The sequence below is a fragment of the Mus pahari genome, chromosome 3, assembly GCF_900095145.1.
Source record: "Mus pahari chromosome 3, PAHARI_EIJ_v1.1, whole genome shotgun sequence".
Lineage (NCBI taxonomy): Eukaryota > Metazoa > Chordata > Mammalia > Rodentia > Muridae > Mus > Mus pahari.
Genome location: NC_034592.1, coordinates 70,694,716 through 70,708,446, shown reverse-complemented (window position 1 = coordinate 70,708,446; position 13,731 = coordinate 70,694,716). Strand labels below are relative to the sequence as shown.

The window sequence follows — 13,731 nt, the reverse complement described above, 5'->3', positions numbered from 1 at the left end:
GATGGGGTAGTCTCTGGATAGTCCATCCTTTCATCTTAGCTCTAAATTTTGTCTCTGTACCTATATCCTTTCATGGGTATTTTATTCCTTATTCTAAGGAGGATCCAAACTTCACCATAACACCTATGGAGCTGCCCATTCCTCTGTCTGGCCTTCCTGACATCTGAGTACATGAGAATTTCTGAAACTTTATTTACTTGGAGTTACATTGGAATATTTACAGATGTAACAATTGATGATTTTGTTTCTCTAATAAATGAGACTGGAAATTCCTATTTGTGCTTTCATGTACAAACATATATGTAAATGTACATGAATTTGAATGGCTATTGTATGTGGTCATTAAGTTACTTTAAGTATTTGCCTTATGCTGGAGATTTAAGCAGTAGAAACATAGGTTTATTTAAACTGTTTCAAGATTGACTCTAATATAACCACTAATTTACATTTCTAACAAAACATTTGTATTCCTGTGTATCTACAATTCTCAACAGAACTTAGCACTTAAAATTGATGAATAAAATTCCATTTTAATTAAGTTTTCATATCTAACTGCCTGATTAATGGTAAGCTGTATATCTTTTCATATTCAGTTTAACACTTAGTTTTTCTTTCTTCGACAATTGCCTTGTTCATATCTTTCATAAAATTTTCCATTAGATTGATTCATAAAAATTATACATACTGAATCTTTAATATTTATATGCATTGAAACAAATTTGTATAACTAAATTCTAATATTTTTCTTTTGGTACTGTTGAGCATTTCAATGGGAGTACATTTTTATTTTGTGTGTAGATGGTAAAGGTCTATGTCCGAGTGGGTGTGTACATGAACCAGAGAATGATGTAGGTTGTCTTGCTCCTTATTTCTTTGAAAGGGGTCTCTACCTGTACATAGGCTGGTGGCCAGCAAGCCACAGAGATTCTTATATTTCTATTTAAGTTACAGGAACCTGTCCAGCTATGTCCAATTTTACAGCTAGTTCTCTTAGTCTGTGAATTCTCTCTCCACTCTGAAATTTTTCTATATTCTATATTGTTTTATAATTTATCTAAACTTTTTCTGCATTTCTAAGTCACAAGCAGTCAATATTGTTTTTCTCAAAAACAAAAGTACATGTTTAAATCCTTAATGCACTAGGAAACAACTTTTGTAAAGCATAAAGTTAGAATTCAGTATTATTTCTTCATATTCTTAAGTATTTATAGCATCATGGTATATTTTAATATTTATTGTGGTTTTATATTTCCCTTTACTCCCTCCAAGCCCTCTTACACACCCCTCCTTGCTCTCTATCAAATTCACAGACTCTTTTTTTCTTTAGTTATTACAAATAAATATAATATATACATATATACTACTAAATATAACCTGTTCCATCTGTATGCTATAACTTGCACGCATGTTTTTAAGACTGGCCAATTGGTGTTGATATGTTCTTCCCTGGAAAAGACTATTTCTTTGTTGTTGTTGTTGACTATTGTTGCTTGAGTGGGATTGAGGCCCATTTGGCATGTATATTGGTCTCATCCTTGTTCAGCTCCTGTTTAGGAAATCATGCTGGTGATTCTTTATGGATATAGCTAAGAGACAGGATCTCAGAAAGGAAAACCTCACTGATCCTCCGACTTTTATAATCTTTCCACCCAGTCATCAACAATGTTTCCTGAGTCTTAGGTACAGGAGTGTTTTATAGATTTATCTACTAGGACTGAACTCCACAACTCTGCATTGATTGGTTGTCATCCTCTGTAGTGATCTTCCTCTGTTACAAAAAGAAGTTCCCTTGATTAGCGATGAAAGCTACACTTATCTGTGGCTATTGGAACAAATATTTAGATTATTGCTATGGATTTTGCTGATTTAGAAAAGGGGTGGTTATAGGTTCTCCTCCAATATCCATGACTTCACCAGTACTGAGGAGTTAGCTATGTTTCCAGTACCAGGCATAGTTACTATCTTGTTGAGCAAGTTTTAAGTGCAATTATAGAGCTGTTGGCCACTGGCAAAGCATGCAAGCCCCTACTGTACCCCAGGGCTATTGTGACATGCTGGTTATTGATGTGATATACAGGCAACATAACTGGGTGAGGCTGTCAGTTCACTCCTTCCTTTGGAAGCTTGCATAGTTTGTTTGTCTCAGCTTCACTGACACGGTCTTCTACCTTCAGGACAGTTGCATGATGTCTTCATAATTACTGTTCTATAACTTCTGCTGTCTGGCAGGTCAAGTTGTTCACTCAGCCTATTTTCCTTTCAAATTCCATATAGAATTGTCAAGTCAAACATAATATTTTCTTAAGAATGTAACTGCAACTATGGAAAATTTATAGATTAATATGTTGGAAATGTAATGGTACAGTTCTGCATTTTTATCCAAGAAATTGGTCTGTTTGACTCTTCAAGTCTTCAGGAAAGTTATTTCCTTGATGAAAAAAACATGAATATATTCTATTATGTTTATATTTAGATTTTTTTTCAATGTCACTAAAATGTTTATTTACTTTGCTTTAGTTGTTTTGTTGTTGTTTTGCTTTGGTTTATTGTGATTTGGTTGTGATTTGTAGTTTCTTACTTACACACAAAATCTTGTGATCGTACCCTCCTCTCATTACCTTCTCTTATCTCCTGATGAAACCTTCTTTTTCCTCTCCAGTTCTCCACTTACTTTCCTGTGTTTTGGTGTAGCAGGAATGTTCTGCAAGTGGTCATAGCTATGAATGTTTATAATTGCAACAGCCACATCACATCCAAAATAAACAGCATTTTATGGTAGTCTTCCTCATCCTCTGGCCATTACAGTCTTTCCACTAACTCTTCTACAATGTTTCCTGGGGCTCAGAATGGGTGATATAGATGTCCCAATTAGAGCTGAGCACTAGAAAGTCCCTTACTTTCAGTGCTTTAGTGAGTATTGAGCCCCTGCTTTGATCACCACCCATGATTTTAAAAGGCTTCTTTAATTAAGGCTCTGAGATACAGAAGTCTATGAATATAAATATACTATTTAGATGACAGAAGGACTAGATGTTCATTTAGCAAAACATCAGCAGTAAATTTCCCTCAAAGAACCATGACTGTCTTAGTCATACATTTTCGACAGGTTTTACTGTACCACACATGTATTCTGTTCCATAAACCAGGCTTGCTTGGATTCAGACATAAAATGGTTGATTTCTTTTGGAACAATCATGTCATTATTGCACGAGTGAATGCACTTTGCCTAGCAAGGTAATATTGTAGCACTCAGGGGCCAGACCTGAATTATAGTAGAGATTTTTTAGAGTACTTTTTCTACCAAATATACTTCCATATATTAGCCTAGTATTAAATGACTTTACTTGCTCCTCTGACAATTTATTAAATTATTCCCTCAGGATAATTGGAATATCTAGACTCCACTTAGTCTGTGATGAAGAAAACACAGGAAGTAATCTTGATCACTGAAAATTAAGTAAAACTTTTGATAAAGCTGACATTTTTTATCAATTTCCATACAATTTTTAAATTTTACGAAGAAAATAATATTTCTCCATTCTTTGGTAAAATTATCTTCCATGACAATAAGTCCATGGTGGGTGAGGTGGAGTTAGTAAGGAGACAGAAAGGTCAGAGTGAGGCCTGGAATTAACTTGGAGAAAGATTGTACAGAAATATAAGGTTAGATCCAGATTTTCAGTCACAATTATTAATGAACATATTTTCATTAAAATATAGAGCATAAAGAACAATCAGAAAAGAAAATAAGCATATTCTTTCATTTTTGTTAAGCTATTACATTAATAAAATAACAAGCAGTTGCTGAGAGTGGATCTGTTCAAAAGCAGTTTCTTAAAAATATGGATGAAAGTAATGTAAGTAGTAAGGTTCAGCCTTTAAACGCCATCACTTATGTCATAGAAAAATATAACCTTTGAGGGGTAAGGGAAATAGTCCAGTCAGTAAAGTACTCACATACAACTTTGGGAACTTGATTTTAGATCTCCAGAAACCATATCAAACTAAACCTTACAATCACGGTGGTACATAATTATAAACCCAGAACTGAGACAGAGAAATCACTGGTGTTCCCTGCTAGCCACTTGAGCTGACACATCAAGTTCCAAATAAAGTGAAAGACCCTGTTGCAAAACAAAAGATGGACAATACCTAATGAATGTCACTCGGTGCTAACATTTCAACTCTCAAAAATACCCATAAACATGCACATGCATGCACCTGTACACATATGCTCCAATTTCACATAAATATACACATACACACACACAAAGGAAAGTATTATTTGAAGTGATTAAAAACAAATGCTATAACATTTCTAAAAAACAAATCAAAATGGACTTATTTTCTCTGCCATTTTTTTCCTTTGTTAATTTCAGCTGATATTAGATTTCTACTAACCATGGACCACAGTAATGACTCCAAAGTGACTGAATTTATTCTCCTGGGATTCATTGGTCAAAATGAGTCTTGGCACATCCTCTTTGTGGTATTCCTAGTAATTTACATAGCCACCTTAGTGGGCAACATTGGCATGATCCTGCTCATCAAGCTCTATTCTTCACTGCACACTCCCATGTACTTTTTCCTGCAGCATTTAGCTTTTGTTGACCTCTGTTACTCCTCTGCCATCACTCCCAGGACGCTACAAAATTTTGTGAGCACAAAACCATCCATCTCCTTCACAGGATGCATAGCTCAGTTACTGGTCTATGGTATCTTTGTAACCAGTGACTGCTTCATCCTGGCTGCTATGGCTGTCGACCGTTATGTGGCCATCTGTAACCCACTGCGCTATCCTATTATCATGTCCCAGAGACTCTGCATTTTGCTGCTGCTTGGTTCATATACTATGGGCTTCCTAAATGCCACTGTAAATACAGGTTTTACTTTCTTATCAAACTTCTGCAAATCCAATGTCATTAATCATTTTTTCTGTGATGTACCACCAATTCTCGCCCTCTCTTGTTCCAGTATTGATCTCAATATCATGGTACTGACGATTTTTGTGGGGTTTAACTTGACATTCACTGTGTCTGTTGTCATTCTTTCCTACACATTTATCTTGGCTGCCATCCTAAGGATGTCTTCAGCTGCAGGAAGGAGAAAAGCTTTCTCCACGTGTGCATCCCATATGACCGCTGTCACCATATTCTATGGAACACTCTCATACATGTATGTACTTCATGGGACTAACAGATCTCAAGAGCAGGAGAAGGTGGCTTCTGTGTTCTATGGTATTATGATTCCCATGTTAAACCCCCTCATCTACAGCCTAAGAAACCAGGATGTGATAGAAGCCCTGAGGCACATAAGAAACAAATGTTTCTAGTGGAAAATGTAGTTTTATATCAACATAACTCAACAGGCAAGACAACGGGGTTCTATCCTTGGTCAGAGTGAGGAGATGTGGTAAATGTTTATATGACACAAAGGCACTCGTTGACTGTCGATGATACCTGAAGTACCATTAAAACAATTAAATTATGAAGTAAATAAGGTTGTTTTATTAGTACTGTGAAGTAAGCCTAAGATTTCTTACAATCTAACCAAGTACGCTATTATTGACATTCATCCAGGTATCTGAATAAAGTATTGATATTGCTCTTTTACCTTTTATGAGCCCCTTTCCAAATAGTACTCATGAAAAGTAAAATTATGGTATTTCTCCACATTTTATAGGAGCTAACAGAATTGTATGAATTGTATACAAGTATGATACTGTCATTTTTGTAATTAAAATTTATAAAACCTTCTGTAAGGGTCTAGAATGATAGTTTACACTGTTGAGTCCAGCAATCAGAAGAACAGACAATATAGACAAAAAAAATCTAAGACCCCTTTTGTGATTATTCTTCCATACATCATTAGTCAATTAAGGGGTAAGGAATAGTTGGCGTGAAGATTAACAGGAGAGTGTTCACCACCTTTCCAAAAACCAAAAATAAAACACAAAAATAATAAGTGACTGAGAATTGCTAGAGATATTGAAAGGGCACAAAAATATTTGAATATTATTCTTTGTAAATACAAGTTTGCATCTAATTTACTCAAAAATAATATGAATCTGTGTCTTTGAAATATACATTAAAGGTTAATATTCTTTTATGAAGAGTTCTTCATTTTCAAGTGGATCCATGGCTCAAATGCTCTCTTTATATGATCATTTCCTATCAAGAATATTTCAAAATCTCTTTAGAAAGCATAAAACCTCCTAGATGATGCTTGTGAGGAAATTTTAATTTTCAAATTTGAATTATGAAACTATCTTTATGAAACTATGAAACATGAATTATGAGACTATCTTTATATCAAACGGGGTTATAAAGATTTTCCTCCTGTCTTGTTACTTGTCTAGTCCTATCTAGGGGGCATGACTTAGGGAAATGGCACTGAGTCAGACTTTTATCTTCTTGGATTTAAGGTCCAGTGAGTGATGTTCTCTGGGTCCTCTTCATTGTGTTACTTGCCATCTACATGTCAACTTTGGTGAGTAACACTAGAAAGATCGTCCTCATCAACATAGATTACAGGCTTTAGACTCCCATGTACTTCTTACAGCATCTGGTTTTGTTGATATTTGTTACACATCTACCATCACTCTCACAATGCTTCAAACATTTGTGGAAGAAGATAGACCCTATCATAGAAGGGTAGAAGATAGAACCTATGTCATATGGAAGATATGTAATGTAATTTTTGGTATATGACACGTTTACATCTGGTGACTGTTACTTCCTGGCAGCTATAGCAGTAGACCATTATGTGGCCACCTATAAACCACTTTACTAACACAGGCATGTCCCTAAAACATTTACATTTAGATAGGAGCTGGTTCCTAGTTGAATGAACCAAAAATTCCACTGAGCACACAATCCTAAAATGTTTCATTCATGCTGTAAGTCTACCATTAAAGTTGGTGCACTATTGTGCTCCAACTTTAATACCACCTTCAGGCTTCTTGTTGTTTTTGAAATCTGACTTGACATTTATTGTGTTAATCACTACCATCTTTTAAATAGGTACCATGGCCACCATTCTAAAACTACCCTGTACTGTTCAGAAGAACTTCTCCACATGATACATTCATTTGGTAATATTCTGCAGAACTCTAGCTCCCATTTTCTAGCCACCATTCTAGGGCACCATTTTGTTAATCCTGAAGGGTTAAGGGTGGCTTCACTATTCTATAGCATTGTGGTTTCTGTGTTGAATATTTCAGTTAACAGTATGCAAGACATAGGTAAAGCATGCTATAAGAAGCTATAGGGAGCCAGGCAGTGATGGCACAAGCTTTTAATCCCATCACTTGGGAGGCAGAGACAGGTGGATTTCTGAGTTTGAGGCCAGCCTGGTCTACAGAGTGAGTTCCAGGACAGCCAGGGCTACACAGATAAACCCTGTCTCAAAAAAAAANAAAAAGAAAGAAAGAAAGAAAAGAAAAGAAAAGAAAAGAAAAGAAAAGAAAAGAAAAGAAAAGAAAAGAAAAGAAAAGAAAAGAAAAGAAAAAGATAATCAATGACCACAAAGAATCTGATAAGATCTTAGCCAAAACTTACCTAGGGTTACTCAAGATTATTCTTTTTTTGAAAAGTGACAAGCATCAACACATAAATTCAAACTTCATGATGTCCCTCTATTTTGTTTGCGCTTGCAAACTCATGTGTACAAAAGCCATAAGCAACAGTAAGGGAACCTTTTTAGATTTCACAAATCTCTTCAATTACATGAAATAACTCTTTCAGGTGTAAAACTTTATGGTTGTGTATTAGTGCCCTTTCTGTTGTTATGGTAAAAATACAATGTCTAAGGCAACTTATGAAAGAATTTAATTTGTTTTATGGTTCTAGAGGAATATGGTTACCATCAAAGTGGAAACACAGCAAGTGTCTTACAATTGGGAGAATTAGCCTGAGGCAGAGATGAGCTTTCTCATTGATTATCCAGTGCAGAGTGTTCATTGCTGAACTATATACACACAACCAACAGAAATGTACTCAGCCATGTTTTATTTCTGTATTTGTACAAATTTTCTCAAACATACTTAAAATGAGTGTCTTGAAAGGGAAGAATTAGGGAAGGCATAGAGAGAGAGGACAAGGAATAACATAATTCACAGCAAGAGAGACAGCATACTATTCAAAAGCACTTAGGTTTGGTAGAGAGAAGACAAGTTTCATTCCCAGAAACCACTTGGTAATTAATCATGTCCTATAACTCAGGTTCCAATAGATCTGATGTTCCTTCTGTCCTTACAGGTACTGCACATAGACATATGCAACACATTCATGCACATAAAATAAAAATGAAGGTTAAAAGGAATTCTCTATAGTGCTGACTTGGTCCTTAGATAGGGAGCAGTCAGGGCTAGTCAAAATGAACTCCTTCTGGTCTGGACTTAGGCACTGCTGTGGCCTCCCTTGGAACTAGCCTGCTCAGAGGCAAAAGCAGCCTTAGTCTAAGGATAGCTGCTCATCCAAGATCTGCAACCACAGTGCTGTTAGATCACTCTTCCTTGATGTCTTCTGTATTTGTGTTCTCTGTCTTTGTATTTTTGAGAATTGTGCAATTGGTACATGTTTTCAATCTACCTTTTAGATCATACATTATGATCTGTAAGATAGATTTCCTTTGTAAATCTCCATTTTTCTCAGTGGGTAGATTTGCAGTCTCTTGTCCCTATTTAAATTGTCCAAAGTATACCATAGAACCCACACCTAAAAGAGACTTAAAGTTGATAGCATATATAGAAAGCAAATTCTCTTCTAGGTTGGGTCTTCTTTGAACATTAGCCAGAACTGAATCCATGCTATCATTAAAGTGATTTTTTTCATGATTAGCTTCTTAATTATGTAGAGTGATTTCTATTTGGGAAGGGATATTAATTCTAGAGCAGCTATACCTGCAGCCTCATAGAAAAATGGATCTGAGACAAACTGTCCTATATTTGGCTGGCTCAGATGTCCTTGATCCCAAAATTTTGCTCCCCAGGTCAATGGCCTTGCTTTCCTCTTAATTAAACTAAATTCTTAAATTAAGTACCTGTATGAGCACTCATTTACCCAATAAGTCACATAGCCATCTTTCCATTCTGGTCATAGGATTTGCATGTGGAACAAGGCTTTCTGCCTTCAGACCAGAATAGGAGGACTAGCTTATTTGTGTTTTTAGTGCCTGCACTCTTGGTGTTCTGTTCAGAAAGTGGCCCCCTTTGCCAGTGATTTGAAGGTTGTTCTCCACTTTTAATTCTATCAGGTTTAATGTATCTGGATTTGTGTTGAGGTCTTTGAATCACACAGACTTGAGATTAGTTCAGCATCATAAACATGGATCTGTTTGCATCCTTCTGACATATAGACATCCAATCTGACAAACACCATTTTGAAGGTTCATTTAGGTATGCAAGACAGGTTAAAATAAAGAATGGTCCTATTTCCCAGAATTCTTTTATTGGCCAGGATTGTTTTAGATATCTTAGGGTTTAATTTTTCCCTATGAAATTGAGTATTCTTTTTTCAATGTCAGTAAAAAATTTGTGCTGGAATTTTGAAGGGTGCTTGTATTAAATCTGATGATTGCTTTTAATGTGTTGAGATTTTATTATGTTACCTCTATGAATTTTTGGGGGGGTGTTCTTTTATTTTTTATTAGATATTTTCTTTATTTCCATTTCAAATGTTATCCCCCTTTCTAGTTTCCCCTCCAAAAATCACCTAATCCCTCCCTCCTCCCCACTCACCAACCCACCCACTCCTGCCTCCTGGCCCTGGCATTCCCCTATTCTGGGGCATAGAACCTTCACAAGACCAAGGGCCTCCTTCCGTTGATGACCGACTAGGCCATCTCTGCTACAACTCTATGTATTCTTTTTTTTTTTTTTTTTTTAAAGATTTATTTATTTATTATATGTAAGTACACTGTAGCTGTCTTCAGACACTCCAGAAGAGGGCGTCAGATCTCGTTACGGATGGTTATGAGCCACCATGTGGTTGCTGGGATTTGAACTCTGGACCTTTGGAAGAGCAGTCGGGTGCTCTTACACACTGAGCCATCTCACCAGCCCAACTCTATGTATTCTTGAGCATGGGAAATCTTTCAGTCTTTTTTAAAATTTATTTTTATTGTTAATTACTTTTTTTTTGTTTTTTACAATCCAGTTGTTACTCTCTCCAGTCCACCCACCCAGAATTCCTCATTCAAATCCTCCTCCACCCATCCCCAAGAGCATGTCCCAACCCTCCAAACCCTAGCTCAAAGGACCAGAAAACATCTTCAACTAAATCATAGAAGCAATTTCCCCAACCTAGAAAAAGAGATGGCCATAAATACACAAGAAGCCTCCAGGTCACCAAGATTGGACTAAAAGAGAAAATCCTCTTGTCGCATAATAACCAAAACACTAAATGCACAGAACAAAGAAAGAATATTAAAAGCTGTAAGGGAAGCCGGGTGTGGTGGTGCACATCTTTAATCCCAGCACTTGGGAGGCAGAGGCAGGTGGACTTTTGTGTTTGAGGCCAGCCTGGTCTACCAAGTGAGTTCCAGGACAGCCAGGGCTACACAGAGAAACCCTGTCTCGAAAAACCAAAAATAAATAAATAAATAATGAAAAAAATAAAAAATGCTGTAAGGGAAAAGGGCCAAGTCACATTTAAAGAAAGACTTGTAAAGAAAGACCTTGCCATGCTGAAGTAAGCCACGGTCTTTTCTTTCATCTAGGATACTTAGATACATCTATATATGGCAAAAAGAATCAAGAGTGAATTTATTCTCTAAATATCATTTCATATGATCAATTATAATTTTTGAAGAGTGCTGTCCTTTCAATTACTAAAGAGACACATTTAAAAAGTGGTCACACTTTACATATGCCTGCTTAAATTTACATATTTAGCAAAATCAACTTCTGTTTATATTCTGTTAAGGCCTATCGCAATTTCCTGTCTCGGTTATGACTTGATCTTCAGAAGAATCTCTGTATCTTCAAGCTTTTTTTTGTACTATTTTCCCTCTTAGTAAACATTGCTCGATATCCTTGCTTGGACTGAGTGTGACCTCCTTTGGAAGCTCTGAGGGAATCATCCCTGTATTTTGACTCTCCTCAGTGTAGACTGGGCATGGGATAAAATTCAACTTAGATTCCAGCCAGCTTGTAATAAATGTTTATCTGAGGACGGAGGGTTGAATCCCATACGTAGTTCCGGTAAGGCTCATAAAGTCAGGGCCTACAATACCTCATTTATTCCTTCAGAGCTTTGAAAGGCTTGGTAGGTTTGTGTTTTCTTCTGATTTTGTAAATTTCCATCCTCATCTATATATAAATCCTTCTTTATTAAAACCATTTCCATCTTTGGATCATTCTAACATTTTTTAAATGTTAATACTATAAGGTACACTAGATTTACCAAATAAATTCACAATCTATTGTGAGAATATTTGTTCGGGGTTTGAGAATAAGCAATTTATATCCCCTCTTTCTAAGTTCTCAATGGTATCACATTTCAACCTTGTCATAGTTCATCCTAGGATAATGGTGAAATTATTTGTTTTACTTACAGAAAACTAAAAAGTGTTTCTTATGAGACTGTAGATATCCTCTATTCAGTCACATTAAAAATACTTTACTCAGTATATCTGGAAATAAACTCATATTACCTAAATAGTTATCCTCCTTCCAAATTAAAAATATACTGGCCAGCCACCATCTTCTTCTTCTTCTTCCTCTTCCTCCTCTTTCTCCTCCTCCTTCTAATCTTCTTCCTCCTTTTGTTTTTGTTTTGTTTTGTTTTGTTTTGTTTTTGTAAAGGTTTAGTAAAATTTAAAAGGCTCTGCTGCAATTATTTTAATTCAACAAAGCTGAAGTTAAAATGGTTGTTATATAATTTAGAAAATAAGACACAAGGCCTATGCTGGGCAGTGGTGGCACAAGCCTGTAATCCCAGCGCTTGGGAGGCAGGGGCTGGCAAATTTCTGAGTTTGAGGCCAGCCTACAGAGTGAATTCTGGGACAGCCAGGGCTATACAGAGAAACCCTGTCTCGAAAAACCAAAAAAAAAAAAAAAAAAAAAAAAAAAGACACAAGACCTGTGCTGGATCTTTCAACCTTTGTATATTTATTTTCTTAAAGAGGTTTTACTGGATAAAAATATCTTTTAAATAATTAATATTTTGTGTCTATATAAAAACTCCAATATGCATATATCATAATTAAAAGTATAGATGTTATATGAGTGAGGACAATGTCCATCACGAATAAAATCTCCTGGCCTAGGAGTAGTAAACTCTTTAAAAGTAATTTAGAATCCTGAGGGGTAGAAACCATCTTGTATACTAGAATTAGGATAGGGTTCAAAGAGATATCACTGTACCCAGGCCTGTATATTTATATGTAAGGAAGTAGACATTAAAATTTAATGATATTTCCTCATGTTACCTATCCAAAGAAAGAATCAGACCCATACTATCATTTTATATTTATTTTACCTGGGTGGATATATTGATTAATTTATTTTTGACCTTTCATATCAATTTTTAGGTTTAATTTCATTAGGAACAAAATGAACTAGGGCCAAGTTAACAAGTTAAATTACTTGTAATCCATTTGCTATTAAGTACATGATGTCAATAACAAACTATAATCCCATGTGTATGGAATCTATACATAAGTAATAAAAAGGCAAATTTTAATATGGCATGGATTTGTGTTTATTGCTTGTCTGGGATTTTTTCATTGTCAAGTGAAAACTTCACATAGATACCTTCAGTAAGCATCTGTTTAGTTTGGGCAGAATGTCATCCAGATGTGTCTAGAGCAGAAGAGTACTGAGGGCATTTTATCTTAAAAGAAAATTGGCTGCAGGAAGAATTAACAGTGAGACCCAGCATAGGGTAGCATAAATGTGCATTGCTGGCAGCAGTCTGTCTGACTCTTGGCAAACTATCCTTTGATTATCTGTTGAGTTCTGTGAATATCAAAGTCTCTGCTTCCTTTGTTCCTATGCTAGTTTTGGAGGCATATGGCTAGAAAAACTTTTAGGGTCTTTTGGGAAGCCATTATATAAGTAAGATAGAAGCTATCATGATAAAAACAAAACAAAATATTAAGATATAAAATGAATACCAAGGAGCCCTGATATTTCTTCTTTATATAATAGGAATATTATTGACTCAATGGGACCATCAAGAATAATGTTTGCCACCATTTCATTTTGTACCTTGTGGTTATATTAACTAAAGCTGTGGTGAAGATGCATGGCCTAAGATTTATTTATGATATGATTATCAAAGAAAGGCACCAAGTCCCATGCCTGCTTCCATCTTGTGAGGATCCCCAGGTAAAACTTAGAACAACCAAAGAAGTAGTGGTTTTCTCTTCTATGTAAACTGGGCCCCATGGTAAAGATATTTTCCATCAGAGAATCCCATCTTCTTGGATAACCTACTATCCACTTTCATTGGGGCAGGAAAGAAGATGTTGATTCTATGAACAGTAGTACAAGGAAGGCAGATGAGAGAAAAGACAGACGATCATTGCACATAGCACAACAAATCCTTTGCCCTAACCATGACCCTAACCCTAACTCTGATAATTCTTCTTTGTGTAATAGGGATACTATTACTTCAGTGGGACAATCAAGAATAGTGGTAGTCACCTTAACCCTAACACTGAGCCTAACGCTGAGATTTAACCTAAACCTCTAACCCTATTGTAGCCCTCACTCTATAATTTCCT

At 35.8% G+C, this 13,731-nt stretch overlaps 1 protein-coding gene across 1 annotated transcript; it reads left to right on the top strand.

Moving 5' to 3' along the window:
• Positions 1-4,402: 4,402 nt before the first annotated feature.
• LOC110319446 (putative olfactory receptor 5AK3) lies at positions 4,403-5,332 on the top strand. The gene has a single exon (XM_021194945.1). The coding sequence runs from the start codon at positions 4,403-4,405 to the stop codon at positions 5,330-5,332; it is 930 nt and encodes a 309-aa protein (XP_021050604.1).
• Positions 5,333-13,731: the final 8,399 nt, after the last annotated feature.